The 19,345-nt window shown below is 39.9% G+C and overlaps 1 protein-coding gene across 3 annotated transcripts in view; it reads right to left on the bottom strand.

Annotated features, from left to right (window-relative positions):
• Window positions 1–19,345, bottom strand: part of MMD (monocyte to macrophage differentiation associated) — a 54,994-nt gene that overhangs the window by 23,514 nt on the left and 12,135 nt on the right. The window contains exons 4-7 of one of the 3 annotated variants that reach the window (XM_013053673.2): window positions 16,165–16,239; window positions 14,137–14,238; window positions 12,177–12,246; window positions 2,590–3,369 (exon numbers count right to left, since the gene is read on the bottom strand). In XM_013053673.2, the coding sequence (XP_012909127.1) occupies window positions 3,184–3,369; window positions 12,177–12,246; window positions 14,137–14,238; window positions 16,165–16,239 (433 nt within the window). In that variant the 3' untranslated portion in view covers window positions 2,590–3,183. Of the gene's footprint in view, window positions 1–2,589; window positions 3,370–4,619; window positions 6,534–12,176; window positions 12,247–14,136; window positions 14,239–16,164; window positions 16,240–19,345 lie in introns of those variants that run through there. The other 2 variants (XM_004747359.3, XM_045070063.1) reach the window with 2 other exon arrangements.

A 19,345-nucleotide genomic window follows, 5' to 3' on the forward strand; every position in this document is an offset into this window, starting at 1 on the left:
TTCTCTTCTTGTGTGTACATACTTTGCACTGGCTTTCACTGGCCCCAGGCAGCTGGATAGTGCCAGAAACCAGATCAGCAAAAACCTGTCAAACCTCCAATCCAGATTAAGGGAGGAAAGGCAGAGAATCATAGCAACAGGCAAGATTTTTGTTTTGTTGTTTGGCTTTTCGTTACAGCACCTCCAGTGTCTAGACCAGTCCGTGGCACATACCTAAAACCCTCCCCAAATATCTGTTGAATGAATGTATGCCTAGGAAACTCTACAAGATCACCAAGCAAGAAAACGAGATAGAAAAGACTTGATTGCACCATGGTTAGAAGCAATTCTCTCATAAGCCACTAAGGGTTGGTCTAGTGGCTGAGTCTCCTAAGAGGCACACTCCCAGAACAGCAGATGGTGACCAAACTGCTATCCACAAAGTGTGGGTCCGATTAACTAGCGGCCCGTGGTCTAAGTGGAGTATGCACATTCCCATCTGGGTACAAAAGGACAACTGCCCGGCTCCTTCCCTTTCCACTATTTTCCATGTAGTATTCAGCCTCTGTCTCAAGAAATTTAGTGAATATTTAAAGAACATTTGCTACAAAAGGCACAAAATCATTAGAAAGCCTGGGGTGACCACATGGCCTAGTAATAGTCTGGGCCGGAGGTTGATCCGGGACCATTTTTAAGGGTTTAAAGATGCACACAATTTTTTGAATGCCGCTAAAATGTTCCTTCAGGTTGTTTTTGCATGAAAAATCTTTGCAGGTGGGCTATAACCATAATTTTAAAAGCTTGGCCATATGGGAAGGAAGCTAACATTTATCTGGTGCCAATCATATGCCAGAAGGCATAAACTAGACACTTGTGGTTTATTATTCAATCCTTATGACTGCAGTATGAGGGAAGTGCTATACCCCTTTTGCAGACAGGAACTGAGGCTCAGAGGTAATCCGTAACTTGCCTAAACTCACCCAATCTGTCACAGGCTGGCTGATGATTCCACGCCAACTCAACACACAGCTCACACATGGGGTTCAGAAAACACTCGTGATTTTAAGAGAACCAAATCCTCTTGATCAATACACTTTTCCTGACTTTTTCAGTAACGGGCACATCTGATTGGGCGTACTGAGTTTGGCCTGGCACAGAATGGTAAGAAGACCTGTGACCGCTCCAAGGAGATGAGGTAAGCCTCCAAAGCCTATTTTTCCAGGGCCTCCATAAGCCTAGCCAGTCTGTGTCGGCTGAAACCATCTGACTGCCGTGAAAGTCTGAGTGATAATGAGCTGTGTAGGAGAAGGAGAGTGTTCTGTTGTGTTGAACAGGGCCTTGTTGAGAAGAGCTTAGCTCCCCTTGCGAAGTGGCTAGAGTGCACAGTGGCACTGTTTCTTGGAAAAAATAACATCACCAATACATCACAGGGATGTAGGTGGGAATGGCACTGGACGCAAGAACATGTTGGCACTCTCCGTTTAAAATAGCAAAAACAGCAGAAAGACATGAACACAGTCATTCTAACCTTGTTAAACTAAAAACATTCCTTGGGCCCTCTTGGGAAACTTTGTTTGACAACGAGGGAGCGGAACCAGCTTCTGTGTGGTCAGTTTCCTTTGGAGACACTCCTATTCTACTCTTCCTCTAAATGACATAATTTAAAGACACCCAGTAAAAATGTGGAGGTTTGGAGTAAGTTTTATTTTTAAGAGGTCTTCCTTTGGGTAGACCCATCAGCAAACCTTTAATCAGGAACTGCACTCGTGAGAATGAAAATGGACTCCAGGCTTCCTGGATTCCATCCAGTTCTGCCACTTAGCTTGGATGAGGAAACTCATTCGTCTGTGTTTGTTTCCTCATCTGTAAAATGGGGATAATAAAATTGTCTACCCGTTAAGAATTTTTTTAACGGTTCAGTGAGATAATCCGTGCAAACTAGCACAGTTCCCAATACATGGGAAGCCCTTAGTTGTTTATTATAATTACCTTTAGGTCCCAATCATAAATTTGGACAAAGCTATGCACTGGTGTCACCGCAGTAGTTTATAATAAAAACTGGAAACAATCTAAAAATCCAAAATTAAGTGAATGATTAAGCAAAATAGGCTGCATATCTCCAGTCCAGAAAAAAAAGGTGGAGCCACTGAACATTCTGGCTACAGAAACTGTATAATATGTTGTAAATGTTTATGAAATAAGTGTGAGGGGAAGCAGAACACAAAAATCACGTATGTGGCTTATTTATAAGAAATACATGAAAATGCATTAGGATGAATGAACTGGGTGATTTACAGTTTTTCTGTGCTCGGGCGCCTGAGTGGCTCAGTGGGTTGAGCCTCTGCTTTCAGCTCAGGTCTTAATCCCAGGGTCCTAGGATTGAGCCTGGGGCTCTCTGCTTGGCAGGGGGCCTGCTTTCCCCCTCTCTGCCTTCCTCTGCTTACTTGTGCTCTGTCAAATAAATAAATAAAATCTTTTCAAAAAAACATTTTTTCTGTGCTCTATTTTCCCAAGTGTTATATATATTTTCAAAGTAAAACTATACAAAATATTTAAATGTTGTATTAAAGTTGCTGCTTTTTGAGTGTAATCCATACTAAGGCTCAGGGGTTGCAGAACTGAGTGTTATTTTTATTTTATTAATATGTTCAGAAAAAGAGGACCCAAGGGAAGTAGGGTAGGTAAAGTAATTTTCCAGGCTTATAAATCTTCCACAGTTCCTTCTCTGGAAGCTTCAATAAACAAGGCTGGCTTTTTTCCTCATTTAGGATACACTATCTAATATTTCCATGACAATTACTTATCAGCTTGCCTGTGGTTGCTATGAACCGCTAGCTGACCCTTGGTCAGGGAAGCCAGTAAGGCCAAGGAAGCTAGAAGTAGGCTCCTGGCAGGCAGTTAGAGCCTGCTACAGTGCTCATGATAGAGGAGAGGTGCTCGGTCCAAACCACTTCGTTGTCAGTCTGTCTCCTCCGACCCACCCTCTCTCTCTCCTTTGGCTCAAGGCTCTCTTCCGGTGAGCCCAGTGCTGTGCCACAAGCTGAGGACAGAGGTAAAGATTCAGCTCTTGCTTTGAAAGAGGTCAGCCCTGGGAGCAGAGAAGCAAACTCAATCCCCAGGCAACGTGACCGGCCACATTAGCAGTGCTGGAGTCAAAGGGGAGGGCATCTGATGGAGGTTGGGAATGAGGCAATGTTTGCCACATTAGGAGAAAGGCTGGCGAAGGGCATCCAGGCTGAGGAACAGCAGCTGCTGTGCACTGGGAGGGCACAGTGTTGGGCGGAGGCTGTGAAACTCACTGTGGGGCTGTGTCTTGTGTGGCCTGGAGGGACGGTGAGTAGTCAGCACAGGAAGACACCAGGTGGCTGGCCTGAGTCGTGGAGGCTGAGTCTGTGGACGTTTGAAAGCAGAGAAGAGCCATCCGTCAACTATTCGGGGATGAAAATGCTGGTTGTAGTGCGGCGACTGTGCTTGTTCGAGGGGTGTACCCAGTGGTGGGATATGGCGGAGGTGGCTTTAGCAGCCTGAGGGCTGTTCACCAGGGCTTTGTAGGGCCTTGTGGGGGGAAGGGGTAGGGGGAGCAAGCAGGTCAAGGTCTTGTGACTGAGGCAGAGGCGACAGCTCTGGCCAACTGCTTGGATTTGAGTGTGACACAAATCAAGGATCGGTGGGAGGCTCTGGCCATGGCCTGAACTAAGAGAGGGAACTTGAGAAAAATAGGCTTGGTGGTGGGGAAAGAAGGAAAGACAGTGAACTCCATTCCGTCTGGGACAGGTGGGGCGAAATGTGCTGAGGGGCATCTGGGCAGTTGATGAGAGGTCTGGTCTTTAGAAAACAGTTTTAGGAGGGGAAAAAAAAAAGGAAATAGTTTTAGGCTGAAGTTATTGATCAGGAAGGTGAGAGCACAGGGCAGATGCTCTAGAAATAGGGGAGGTTACCCTGGTGGACCAGAGGACAGAATTATAGGGAATAATAATGCTTTAAGACACTCCATCTTCAAAACTGGGTTTGATGGAGGGTTGTCTGAGGGTTTACCGAGGCTCTAAACTGACGTCCATGCTGAATGAATTTTCAGTTCAAGTTGGATTGGTTTGTTATTGCTGACTTTGAAAATACAGTGGTGTATATGGTGACTTGCATTCCTGTCCCCGCTCCCTGACCCTGGAGGAAGGCAGACCTCTCTGAATCTGCTTCCTGCACTGTAGAAGAGGGGAGGAGGACATCAAGCATTCACCTTGTTTGCCATATGACGTGTGTCTGGTTGCCAATATAAAACTGTATAACCTCAGCCCTGCAGTCTACTCTGTAAACTAAAGCAAAAGGCTTCTCTTGGTAATGATACATCATTTAGGTTATAATCTTTAGGCCCCAACTAACATATTTTAAACTGAAAAAAAGCTGATTTTAATGTCTGAGCTGGCTCTGGCATTTCAATTATTAAAATATGGACTAGAAAAATAAAATAAAATAAAATATGGACTAGAAAGTTCTAGATGACAGGGCACATTTGTTTTTCTATCCTGATTTCTCAAAAAAAAAGAAAAAAGGCTAGTATACAAATTACAATGCTGGATGAGCTCAAGCTCTCAAAACTGCATTCTCATCTTCACAGTCATCTAATTTAGAGACAGTGGAACAAATCCAAGTAACAATTTTATTCTAGTCTACAGCACAATTTTTTACATACATTTTGGTGGTTTCGACAGTGTTACTTTTGAGCAGACTTTAAATGAATCCACAAAAGTTAATATATTAAAAACAGAATATACACAAAATAACAGGCATCAGGATGTTCAGAATCATGCAGATATAGGGGTGGTCTGGTTGGTGTTATCACTGGGCACCTTGCCTATTTAAGAATTTACCAGCAAATACCATTTCTTCTGTTCTTTATTCCCATGTAATTCACCCAAATCAGAGAGTTCTAAATATGCACACCCAAAATAAACCCTCTTTTCAAGCCACATCAGTACAAAATTTCAATGAATAAGCCTAAATGTGTCGTCAAGCCAATTCTTTCACTGATCAAACCCAAATCTAGCAAACAGTCGGTATCCGCACGGATCGAAAGGCAAGGTTATTTCATTTATTAAAACACCAACAGGAGAGTAATAAACAATGCAGCTCATGTTAATCTTAATATAAGACACTGAAGGCAAACCAAAAAATAATATATTAAATACCACTCCACTGAGCCAGGATAAAACCCATGAACTACAGATGCATGAGTTTCTATCTGTCAAACAATGCTTTAAATATTCTTCTATGGAAAAGAAAAAACTATTATCAGGAGATACAGGGGTAAGATAAGAATGTGAATTTGTGCATCTAATTCCACAATTGAAAACAAGCATCAAACGGATAATATTAAGCTAAGTGACAATGATTTAACCGACGGGCACCAAACAGGCAATACCACTACTCAGTGTAATTCACAACACTCTCCAGGAGTCTTCAGTGGATGATCACTCCAGTAATACCATCAGAATACAGATGTGAATACTCATCCACTGCTGAAAGAGATCCTGAAGAAAACATGGCAAAGGCATAGAGAAAAAGTTGAATCTTTTGAAAAAGTTAATGATATCAAAATACTTTTCCATCAGTGGTAAACCAAACTAGGTCAAGTATATGGCCCAAAGCAGCATGGAATTCAGAGTCAGAGGTTGGCAGAAAAGTTTGGAAAACTGCAATTTTTAAAAATTGGCAATTTCTCTATGCTTAATAAAACTATCAGAAGAGGTATTATGTTTGTTCGTTTGTGGAATGTTGACAGCTTGCTGCAAAAATTCATGTGAATGAGGAACCGCAGAGATGCGCTTCAATGAAATAGTCTTTAAAAATTTACAAAAAATGAAATTTTCTATTAAAAAATAACCATGTTATGCCAAGATGAAACATGGTAAAAGTAGTGTAAGTTCTGTCCATGATTCTTCACACAGCTAATGGGAAAGTGATAGAAACAATTTTCTTTTATAAAGGAAGCTTTGTCGTAGCACTGACTTTTATAGCCTGACCTAGTAATTTAGAAAAATCATGTAATAAAGTCTGTAAAATTAAAATACAAAATTCTGTTTGTAAACATCGGTTGGCCAAGTCTATCCAGAGTCCTTCATGATAGTGGAATGGAATGAATAATTAATTCACTACCTTATTTATCTGCTGTGAGGGGGAATATTCCAGAACACAGCTTTTATACTTTCACAGTAACTATATTCAAAAGATATAAAGAAAGTCAGTGCTGTTGTCTTCTTCTTTTTTTTTTTTTTCCTCTGTGCAACTTTCAGCTCTTACCCCACTCCCTAAGTGCCATAATTGAAATAATACTGGTTTCGAGACCTAGTACAGACTGGTCATAAATGTCGCATGAAGTCTGTTGGACTTCGATAAAGGTATTTCCAAATGGCATAGTAATGCACTGCAGCTGCCGTGGCCACAAACAGGTGCCAGATGGCATGGGCAAATGGAATGATGCCATCACTCTTGAAGAACACAACTCCCAGGCAATAAATTAAGCCCCCACAGGCAAGTTCATGAAGTCCATCAGTGTTATTCTGTCAACAGAGGAAAAAAAGAGGTTTTGATGTTACTCTCGAGGTGACAAACTAAAGAGATCATTGCAATTCCCCCGAAACCTGCTGATCTTCTAGACAATGAGCCGCACAGACAGCATCCTGATCGCTAAACATGATCTAAAAAGTCCCTCATCCGTCAACCTGGATTACCCTTAGGGGTTGGCCGTCTTGAGCGGGGTGAGCAGTTGGGCTACAGGCCCCACAGTAGAAGCAGCACACTCTGCTCATCTACCTACGCCATGCTGAAGCTGCCTGCGGTCACATTCAGACACAGGAGTTCAGTTTAAGAAAGCACATCTTTGGTTTTCGTCTTCTCCTTTAAGAGCTTTCTTCCCTTCTGAGTCGCGCCCACACCACCGCATTTCTAATTGACATCTTCAACAGGGTTTTCTGACCGGGTTTTCACTTCCCTTCTCCTCCTCAGACTCTGTACTACACTGATTGCTTTTCTGAGACTTCCCCTGCTTGTGTGAGCTTAGAGCTCCCTTATGGCTGACAGGGACAAATCACAGCTCCAAGTGACCTCGGAGAGCAGACAGCACGCAAGGATAACATACTTCTTGACCTTCTAGATGTTGCTAGGCCTTTTTGTCTGTGAGCCTAGGCGTTTCTTAGCTCAGGAGGAAGTTCACAGTCACATGTGCTTTAACACAAAAAAGAGAATTTTTAGGCTGTTTTTGGTTTTCCAAGACCCAGGCCCAGATTCAAAATTAAACTGGGATGTATGAATGAGGGGAAAGGAACAGAGAGGCAGGGCTTAGGAGGCTGATGAACAATTCAGTCCCCTGGATTCCTGAGGACTAGGAATAGAAAGGTCTCAGGTTCTGCAGGGTGGTGAAAAGCTAAGCCAGACTGTGGCAAGCCCTGGAAGGGGATGGGTGTGTGGGTGTCCCAGAGGCCTGGGCACCAGCAACTGCAAGCTCGTGAGCCCTGGAGCCTTAGACTTTGGCCAGGTCCAGCAGGGAGCATGGGAAAGCCCTTATGCAGCCACCAACTCGAATGGGCCCCCATGCACCTAGACAGTGGCAGCAGTGGACAACCACGAGCTAAGAACCAGGCATGAGGATGTAGAGCCACAGGTAGGGATCAGTCCTTTCTTCAAAGTTCACGTAAGCCCCCACTGTTTTGGTAAGCTCAAAAGATGGGGAAGGAGCCAACCCAAATCAACTGATAAGAGGTTTCTCCTTAATTTTTATAAGATGTAAAGTTAGCCAGATTGATTTTGGTCAAAAACAAAAAACCCACAAATACTACACATTTATTATTTCTTAAAGGTTACAAAGCAACTGATATCTATTAATTAAAATTTTTCTAGTTCTTCATCAGATTCTCAAAGGGGCATATAATTCCCAAACAGTAAAAAGTCACTCATCTAACATAACAAAACCTCCTTATTTTAGAGATGAAGACAGTGGAACCAGAGGAATGAAGTAACCTGAACAAAGCCATAGAGCTGGTTACTGCCCAAAAGATAACACTTTTTTTTCTTTCCACTAAAATAGTAAGCAAGAGACCAATGCATGTATAGAGGTTGGTTCTGACAAACATTCTGTTAACAGTTCCTTATGACACCATATTTAACTTGTCAACTTTCACAGAACCAGAACATAATTAATCCTAGAACAAAACCTGTTTTCTTCATTACCTGTGTCATTACACTGTTACTCTACCCCAATAACTGTCCGAAGTGTACCCATATATTTATTCATTTAATCTTCACAACCCTAAATTAGGCTCTGTTAGTATCCTAACTTTACAGATGAAAAAACTTAAGCAGAGAAGATCACATGATTTGCTCAAGGCCACATAGTGTTTAGTGTCAGAATCAGGATTTGAACCAAGGTGGTCTGGTTCCTGAACTTATATTCTCTTTCTGGGGGGTGGGGTGGAAGAAATGGGTCATTTTTTAAATTGATGATTAATTTACAGAGTGTAATGCATAAATATTAAGTGAATATCATGGACCTTGATAAATGCATACACCTATTTAACCCATACCCGTACCAAGAGAGACAATTACCCCAATACCCCCTCCCAGTTCTGTGCAGTCTCTTCCACCAAGGCAACCATTGTTCTTATTGCTACAATTACCACAGACTAAGTCTGTTTTAGAATGTCACATAAATGAAATCATACTGTAACACCTACTTTTGTGTCTGGCTTCTTTTTTTGCTCAATATAATATTTCTGAGATTCCTACATGTCTTATCTATGTCAATCATTCCTTTTTATTACTTAGCAATCCCTCGATTTATTTGAAATTTGTTCATCGGTTCTTTCCATCTGGGGCTTATGGAGGTCTTTTTGTAGACAGAGGTTTTCATTTCTGTTGGGTAGTACCTGTTGAGTCATAAATTTATGTTTAACTTTATAATGACTAAACAGTTTTCCAAAATAGTTATACCATATTATACTACCCCCAACAATGAGTTGGGGTTCCTGTTATCTCACATCTTTGACAGATTTGGTGCTGTCTTTTTAATTTTAATAATTCTCCAGGGTGTATTCTGGTAGCACATTGAGGTTTTAATTTTCATTTCTTGATGACTAATGACGTTGTACCTTTCTTTGTGCCTTTCTTTGTGAAGTGTCTGTTTAAGTGTTTTACCCATTTTTATAGGATTGGCTCTTTATTATTCTTTTGGAGTATCTTATATATTCCACATACATGTCCTTTGTCAGATACATATAGAAAAAATATTTTCTCCCAGTTTCTAGCGTGTCTGTGCATTTTCAAGTTCATTGATCTTTTTTTCTACAGGATCCAGTTGTTATTAACCTCTCCAAAAAGTTTTTTTCTTAATATATATAATGTTTTCAAATCTAGAATTTCCACTCAGTTCTTTTTTTGTAGTTCCATTTCTTTTCTGAGATTCTTCATTTGTTCACTCATTATGTTTAAAAAGCCTCACATGCTAATTTCAACATCTCTGTCATCTTTGGATCTCTTTTTACTGATTTGTTTTTCCTTAGGTGTGTGGTATCACATTTTCTTGCTTATCTAGTAATATTTGTTTGGATAAATGGATGCCAAGGTGTTAGAGTATAGATTTTGTTGTCTTCCTTTCAGTAATGTTGAGTTTTGTTCTGGTAGGCAGTTTATGTACAGAGGACCAATTTTAATCCTTTCCAAGTCTGTTTCTTGGCTTTGTTATGGCAGTTCCAGGGCAGTCCTCACTCTAGAGCTAGAGTAGTTCTCATAAGGTGTGGAGGTTGACTTGCTAGGTTCAGGTGAACACCAGAGTTGTTCAGCATGGTCTTTCCACTATGGCTGGCTGGCCTCTGATCTCTTCCAGCACCAGACACCTCCAGATTCTCTACTATCTCCTAGCTGTCCAAGAGCCACTCTCGGCCAGGGCATGCAGAGTCTTGCCCTGCACAGATTCAGTGTAATATTTAGGCAAGGATTCAGAGAAACCCCTTTGTAGACTTCTGGAGACACTTCTTTGTGAAGCTCCCCTTTCTCCAGAATCCCACCCCCAAACTGAAGCAGGCTCAGTAGCTAAAATACTGATTTCTGTTTCCTCCACCCTGTGTGCTGCTCTCTGGCTGGCTTACTTTTGTCACAGTTTGGAAAGTGTCCCCAGGGAGAAAATGGACAAATTTGAAGCTCATCTTTTGGTTTCTATTCCCTCAAGGAACAGTCTTGTGTCTGTGGTCCAATGCGAAAAGACAGTTGTTTCAAATACCTTGCCAGTTATTCATCATTCTTTAGGGAGAAGAGTCTCTGATAGCCCAATATTCTGACCAGAATCAAAGCTCTGAGTATCCAGTCATACTGTTTGTTAGTTCAGATGGCTTATGAGGTTCTTTTTGATCTGGTCTCTGTCTAGCTCTCCAGCTTTATTACAAGACTTATGCTATTTGCATAATTACCCACCTCGTGCATAGAGGCACACTCAAACAGGTACACACATTCGTGTTCCAAACAATGAACTATTTTCAGTTCTTCAAAGGTGCTAGTGCTTTCCCCCTCTCCAGGGCCTCTTTCATGCCATATTCTTTCCTATCCTACTTGCATCATCCTTATTATCCCTAGGCTCTTTCTTGTCTTTATGAATCAGTGTGAACATCATTTCCTTTGGTGCTTGGGCCATGTGTTCCCATAGCAGCCTACGCTATTCCCAAAGACATTATAAAACTTTATGGTAGTTTCTTATTTAAAATGAATTGTAGGTTCCTGCTCGGTAAAAGTTCTATGGCGGGGAGAGGGGGGAAATGTGAGGATTATCCTGTTTGACTATCATAAACGTTAGTCACCGACCATGTACAACTTGTGAAAATGCCAAGATTTAGGCTAGTAAAAATACTGGATAAACCTGCTCTTATGATACCCCAAGGGAATTTATTTGATGTTCTACTCTAATGATTAGTAACCTACACACACAAATCTTGCTTATGTTGCTTTGGGTGTCCTGAATTGCCCTCTAACTATATGGCCTTTAAGGCAAATTTTCTTGTTTCCATCACTCACCTCCTTCCTTTCACTATTCCCTGTTGCCTTTATCAACTAAACTATATTTATTTTTGGTGCTAGGTAATTATTAAAGCTACCATAAAGCTCTTACCTTAAAGAAACATATTTTGACACATTCTCATAAGACCTAGCCTCTGAAAAAAACAAACAAGCTTTAACTTCTAAACCTTTTACAGGTATTTTTGTGACCAGGGTAGGGACTATATACATTCTTAGCTCACAGGCACAGGGATGAAATTATAGATACAATTCTTCTGACCTTTGTAGACTGAGAAAAGAATTCAAACTAGACACATTATGAGTTCCTTAATTAACACAGTGGCTAATGCAAAAAAAAAAAAAAAATGCAGAGCCTAAGACACTGAAGCTAATGGCCCTACATAAGCTAATGGCACAAAGTAACCAGTTGGATGGGATCACAAGGCAATAATGATATGCTTTTCTTTCAGACTGACTGATAGATACACATAGATTTCTCAACAGCAATTCAATCTGAAAGGGAGTTCAAAACATACATACTGACTGCCTACTGTAGGTAATGTTACGTCTCCACCCATGAAGTCCTCAAAAGAAATTTTCAAGCAAAGTTTAAAAAAAAAATAAAAGGCACTTCTCTGAGAAAAAGAAATAAGATATATATGACTTAAAAGCAAGTGAAAGAAAAGAGTGAAGACTTTTGGGAAAGACTAAATAAAACGTTGACACAACTGACCTCTTGTGGTCCTTCTAATTCTCAAGATTAAAGAAGTCAAGAATTCATAGTTGATTGTTTTTCATTATAAGACATCAAAAAATTTACCCTCCTTCATGGATTTACGGTTAAGACACTAAACAATTCAGGCAAAAATGCCTATCAGACGGTGACCTCATACCTCTTTGGGAGAAGGGTGGGGTGAACAGAATGGCTATCCAAAAGCAACACATACTATCAAACACACTTTAGTATAGAACTTCTCCAAATTACAACCAGGAGCTAGTATAGATTGCAGGCACTTTGTTATTTATATACTTTTTCTTTGGAGTTAATGGTGATGTCATAACTTCAGAAAGAAAAACTACATATCATATCTATGCACAAATGAAGAGTTCCCTCAATTTAAAAGGAAATAAGGTAAAATAGTTAAAATTATGAAGCCATTTCTTACCATTGATGTCACCACCAAAGCTGGAGAAAACCCCATTGTGAGATAGAAGAAGAGCTCAACCACCTTATACCTGCAGGACAGAAAGGCAGTTAATTGCATCTATCCCTACAGTACTTAGACTATTTCCATACCAGCTTGCCCCCCCCACCTTTTTTTTAAAAAGAAATGCAAACTCTCCAACTATTCCAATGAATATATATTCCCAGTAGGAGACCATTAGGCCTCTAATTAAAATACTGTAGTTGAGTCACAATTAACTAGCATTTCTTACAGAACTGAAATGGCATCAGATGCCACATGTGACTTGGAAAATGTTTGCTACCAAAAGTGTTACTACTGCATCCAATTCCCATGCATTTTTCCCCTTCCTGGTCCCAGAGTGTTTGTCCTTATCACCACTCCAATCCACAGCTACAAGAAACTGAAATTATGAAGATGGACAGGGATGCTGCATGGGGCCAGGTTCATCAGTAGCAAAGGGATGGTAGCCCGCAGGAATGAAGGGCATGTAGTTTTGTTTGTCTCTTTATTTTGCATCTGCACAAACTCCGACTTGTAAGGCTCATCGTTTTAGGCTACAAAATGTCTGAAAATGCTAAGAAATACACTATACTAAAATTCAGCTTACATTTCTGCCTAATCATAGGTTCTAAGTTCCTTGGAGGCGGGGGCCAAGTTTTATTTATGTTCAGATCTACAGAGCCTAGCATAGTACCTGGCATGAGTCAGGCACTCCCTAATATCTGTCCAACCCAAATGGCCAAGGGCCAATCACATCTCATTCTCTGTGTTTTCTACTCCAGAGTCCACTCTGAAGTAATCTCATCAGGAAACGGGGAAGAATAAGTTTGTGGGATTGGTGTAAAAGAAGCCCTTAAAAGGAGAAAAGATAGCTGTTTTACTTTACTTTCTGTTCTATCCAAGGGTACAAGTTAGGGGTTTGAGCCCAAGAAGCAAACTGTTCCCTCGGATTTATATATATACTATAAGACACCACTCAGAATAGCTAATTGTGGTCAAAATACATTGAAGTGAATTTCAAAGTCAGAAGTTACTGAAAACTGCCATTTTCCTCTGAAAAGAGGAAACAATTTAATACTTTGTGATAAACCCAAATTATGTTCAAATCTTAGAGCCATTCTGCCAATGACAGTAGAAAAACTAATAAACTGTACTCAAGGACAATGATTTCATGCTTGTGAGTTTTTCAAATTCAGGCATGTGAAATAATGAAAAGAGCCATGGTTTAAGAACTAGGACACTTGGGTCCTAATTCTAGATGAATCACTAATTTGCTGCACATCCTAAATGGTCTCATTTTTTTTTTTTAAGCATGGAGCTGGAATAGATGACTTTGAAGGTCTCCTCTAGAGCCGTGATGCTAAATTTCAATAAGCTTTCCTTTTTATATTGCTTAATACTTATGACTATGAACTATAAATAATGGGTTAAAAAATGTGCCCCATGGTTAGGATATTATTAAGAGTTTGGACGCTCTTCCAAATATCCCCTTTCTCAGAGAATCCTAGTTTGGGACGTCTTCCGGTTTGCTACTTAAATAAATGTTGTTCTAGAACTATCATTGTCTTCAGTCCTCACTGAAAGCTTGAAAAGTAGTTTTTTTTCTCATGTGATAAGTATGAATCATGGAGGATAAGGCTAGTTTGCTGATAAGGGCCGTTGCCTGAGGATGTCAAGTAATATCCAACTGACTAAAATGGCAGTCCGTCTGTCCCTCAAATGCATCCTATCACACATGTGCCATTCAGCTCTTCCCATAGCAATCTGTCTACCAGTAATGAACGCCAAATGGTTTCAAAGACTTGTTAAAAGCAATATATATTCTATTTATGTATTTCTACTATTTTGAAGTGCAAGTGTAAAACAAATTGTGTTACAATGTCGATAAAATTTAGGTAGTCAATTTTAAAACTATCAAATGTAAATTATTTTTTCTTACTTTTCATGGTAGAGAAATACATAAATGGTTCCTCCAGCTGCCATGAGCCAGATAAACCAACGCATATGAGATGCCAGGGGTCCAAGTTCACGGAGATTTAACCTAAAAAATGTAAACATGACAACAAAGAACAGATGTGATAAATGAAGGGAATTCACAGGGCCTTTGTTTTCCTCTAGGCTTGAAAACTGGGGAAGCAAATGCTAACATAAAACCAGGATAATGAGGCATTCAACATGCCATGGAGGTATTTAGGCAATTTGGGTAAAATTAATAATTCAAAGATAAAATTGTCAGTTGACCTTTAAGACTTAGAATTAGTTCCAACATCGTTTAAAAATAGAACAAGCTAAAAGGAGATATGCAGAAGTGAGTCCCACCACACCTGTGATGCCCGACTTTCCTTATTAGGCAGCTGCTGTCAAATCAGCTTAATTCTGATAATATATTTGGGAGCAGAGTGCTTACAAAGCTTAATGAAAACCCTGAACAGAATCCTCAACCAGGATCACATATCCACAGCAGATACCTAATACACAGACCAAGTATCTCCATTACCAGTATCTCTGCCAAGGGAGAACATGAGAAGAATTAGCTTAACATATGTTATGAAAGACATTTTGTCAGAATTTAACCGTGGGCTCTTGTAAAGCTTGAATTTTAAGATGCTGTGAATTCATCTGTACTCATTTCATACTAAGAATAGCTATGAGAGGGGTGCCCAGGTGGCTCAATGGGTTAAGCTTCTGCTTTTGGCCCAGGTCATGATCTCAGGGTCCCAGGATGGAGCCCTGCATCCGGCTCTCTGCTCAGCAGGGAGCCTGTTCCCCCCCCCTCTCTGCCTGCCTGTCTGCCTACTTCTGACCTCTCTCTCTCTGTGTCAAATAAATAAATAAAATCTTAAAAAAAAAAAAGTTATCAGAAAACACCCAAATGTTATTCTGATTGACTATGACTATAAAATTATTATTTCTAAACAGAAAAGGTACCACCTACCTATTGAAAACTACATGTGAACAGGTTGTTTACTGTAGTATTTGATTCCTGAGCTTTTAAAAATTTTATTTCCTTATTTTAAGTCAGGGAATACTTTCCAAAAGCCTGTTAAGTGTTCTTTCTCCAATAGGATGCACTGCTGTAATTTAATGACAAGTATTTTTTACTCCGAAAGATAATTGGTTTTCTTTTTAATGATGGATGCTGTGTAAGTCAGAATGTAGAGGCCTGCTGTTTCTAGTGACTACTGCAGTTGATGGCACAAAATGAATTTCTGAGGGTTTATAACCGACCATGTCTTAATAGAGGGACTCTAACGTTCCTTTAATCGGAGGTTTCCAGGCAACAAAAGATTCTACATCATCTCTACCAAAAGGGCAAAAAGAGCAAAAATTGAACAGAATACTAAGTATTTTATTTTTTAGTATTTCAGTTTTATTTTTTTAAGTAATCTCTACAGCCAACATAGGGCTCAAATTCATGATCCCGAGATCAAGAGTTGCAGGCTCCACCCACTGAGCCAGAATACTAGGTGTTTTAAATAGCTAACTAATTAGTTTTCTTACTCATACAGCTACAGAAATGAGAAACACACTCCATATATAGTAGCTACTATGCTGTGAAGCGAACTGTAGATCAAAGTGAGCTTGTTTTCCTATACGTATTTATAGCATTTACACTTGAATGAGTAGATGTCCAAGTATTGTGAGCAGCAGCCGTATACAGAAAGAACATGGAAGCCAAAGGTGACATATTTCAAAAGTGAGTGTGCTACCTACACACAAGTTCCTGGCACTTTGTCTTAAACAATCCAATACCAGATATATATTCTGAACAGCAGTGACATTCTTCCCTTAAAATCTGCAATCTGACCCAAGTCAAAAAACAAAAAAACATGTATTCACGTGTGTTGGAGGGACAGGGGTAAGGTATATGCATGGGGCAGGGACAGGAGGAAGGGAAGGAAAGAAAGACAGAAATTCTACTACTAGAATTTCTATTATCTTCAAAAATAGAAAGATAGTATCTTACCATGGAGCGTAAGAAGCAGCAATGAAGAAATAAATAACCATTCTATCACACATGTGAAAACAGTGCTCCACTGTCCTATTGGGAGGGAAAAACAAGTTAGGCAAAGTTTTCAGAAAACTTTCAGACTGGCAGCATAGTTTATCACTCCACCATGTTGTAATTTCCATTCCTATTCTAGTTTCTTGGGGAAGTTATAACTTGGCTTTCAAAGTCACACAGCTATTTTTTAAAATTTAAATTCCATTAGCCAACATAGAGTACATCATTAATGTTTGACATCATGTTCAACTGATTCATTCGTTGCGTATAACACGCAGTGCTCATCATGTCACATGCCCCCTTAATGCCCATCACCCATCTCCTCCCACCCACCTCTGTTTCCATAACCCTCAGTGTGTTTCCTGGAGTTAAGATTCTCTTGTGGTTTGTCTCTGTCTCTCATTTCTTCCCATTCAGTTTTCCTTCACTTCCCCTATGGCACCTACACTATGCCTTATATTCTACACACGAGTTAAACCATATGATAATTCTCTTTCTCTGACTGAGTTATTTCACTTAGCATAATACCCTCCAGTTCCATCCATGTCAATGTATTCATACTTTCTGATGGCTGAGTAATATTCCATTGTATATATGAACCACATCTTCATACATCTTCACACAGCTTTTTTTTTTTTTTTTTTAATTTAACAGAGAGAGAGAGAAAGAGAGGTTACAAGTAGGCGGAGAGTCAGGCAGAGAGTGGGAGGGGGAAGCAGACTCCCCCCTGAGCAGGGAGCCTGATGTGGGGCTCGATCCCAGGACCCCGGAGATCATGACCTGAGCCTAAGGCAGAGGCTTAACCCACTGAGCCACCCAGGCACCCCCACACAGCTATTTTTAATAATACGAAGCCACAATGAGAAATTTTACGTTACTTTTAAGCTTACACGTATGATATTTACCATGTAAATAAACAAACAAAATCTGTCTATGATGATGTTTTCCATTTCTCTTAGATTCAATATAACAGAAAAATGAAATTCCTTGAGGGCAGACCACCCCTCAACCCCTATCACACAGTTGAGGGCATGAATTAGTTCTTCATCTTAGAATGTCTTCAAAGAAGCTCTCACTTTAAATATCTTAGTGTATACAATAAGTTATAAATAAAGGACATTCAGAAACTAATGTAGGAACAGGAATAACCAAAACCAAAAAAAAAAAAAAAAGGCTCATTTGCTGCAAGCAAATAACCACCTGGATTTCTAAGTGAGTTCCTCCTTCCAAAACTGAAAATTTAGGAAGTGTACAAAGACCTGGTTCACGGAGGTGACCAGATTAGACAGTGGGTTAGACAGAATCTGCCCCTTACTGAGGTGATTTAGTAGTATGAACGTACTGCATCGTCTTGAATCCATTTTCAGTGTCCAAGGGTGATAGCTATGGTTTGGTTTAGAGTTAGTGTTAGATTTTCCCTCACCACATATACAGTGTCAACCAAAGCAAGCCGAGGATGTTTTAGCCACAGTTATTGTTAGTCATCTAATAGTGAAGTAAAAATAATTTAGGTCACAGGTCTAAAAAAGCAAACACTAGATTAATGCTTCTCAAACTTGACTGCATATCACAATCACCTGGCAAGCTTATAAAATAGAGTCATAAACACTAGTCCAGAAGATTATAATTTTTAAAATGCCTAAAACATGGGGTAGGAAATGGAGGGAAGAGAATCTTTTATATTTTTTTAAACTCTTTGGATGATTGTGGTTCCTAGCCAGGTCTGGGGCCTTTCTAATTCAGCTTTCTAGACTGCTATGCACTCATTAGAGCAGGTAAAGTCAAACCTATAATTTTATTCAAGATCCACTCTGGCTTCTCTGACCCTCATTTTCCTCCTAGGGAAAATAGAAATGACAACATTTCTATCATAGAGCATGTGTGAGCATTAAATGAGATCATGTAGCCACGTATTCACTAGCACAACACCTAGCACACAGTAGGTACTCAATATATGCTCTTTCCCTTGCTTCTAAATAAGGCTGTATTTGGAAATATTAAAAAAGTAATGCAGAGCAAAAATCCACATGTGGCTTGATTCTAGCAGTACTATTTCAAAGTTCAAGAGAGCCTGGTTTCTATTACACCTTCTCTAGCCCCCGGGAGGGAGGCCCTGAATACCGAAGTATGCATCTACAACTCTTTATTGATTCAGAAATCTAGACATCAAAGCCCAGTCAGCCGAGGCAACCACAAGCATTGGATTGTGCCAGGAAGATAATGAAGTACTCTGGCCTCTGGTCTCTGTGACAGTATGTTCTGGGGAGGCAGGTACTTTTGAGGCTCTCTTGTGGATACGCCCCAGCAAGCCCTCATGATCCAATGCTGTGGTTTTATTTTAGGTAAGGAACTTATAAGCACAGGTAGCAGGCTGGGAACTATAAGCAGTATTGAGAAGGCTGTGGGTGAAAAACCCCAGACTGGGAGTCAGAGGTCCAGGAATGATCAGACTCTGCTAGTCTCACTGACTGGGCAAGACAAGCCATTTCTGAGCCTCAGTTTCTACAGGTGAAAATTAAGGGATCTGGATTAGATGACCCCTAAGAATCCTTCCTGCTCTTAAACTATGATTCTACTTGTAAGGAGACAAATAATCTTCTCATGAATCCTAAACCCTCTTCTTAAATAACACATGTCTTTTTAATATTAGATTGTTTGAATTATTTGAGATTGGGAGGGGGGCATTTTATAAAACCAAAAGCTATATTCTATTATTTTAAAACACTCTAAGTTTGCTCTGAATACTCCTTTTACAAAAAGAAATTCTGCACTTTTGGGTTGTACCGAATGTATTCTATCAGCAACTAAATGATGTGCTTCTCCTTTTGTATTCCCCCAAATTAATCCCTCACTCAAAGGAGGAATGCTTTTATGTCCTTATTAGGAGGCTAGCAAGCCTGCTTTGAGTTGGAAAGTACCTGACAGCTAATATGTGAATTCTGTTTGAATCGATACACAGGACTTAATTCTGAAAGCTGAACTTTGCAAAACAGTAAACCTAAACTGTAGCAAACCTCCTTACATGACAAAGTCCTGGTCATTTGTAATTTTCAAATCATTCTGGCATGCGTTATCTCATTCACCTATCTATGAACACTGGGCATGTTTTTAAAAAATTTATTATTATTATTATTATTTTAGA

This window comes from Mustela putorius, unplaced genomic scaffold (genome assembly GCF_011764305.1).
Source record: "Mustela putorius furo isolate JIRA1106 unplaced genomic scaffold, ASM1176430v1.1 tig00003962_pilon_pilon_pilon, whole genome shotgun sequence".
NCBI classification, from domain to species: domain Eukaryota; kingdom Metazoa; phylum Chordata; class Mammalia; order Carnivora; family Mustelidae; genus Mustela; species Mustela putorius.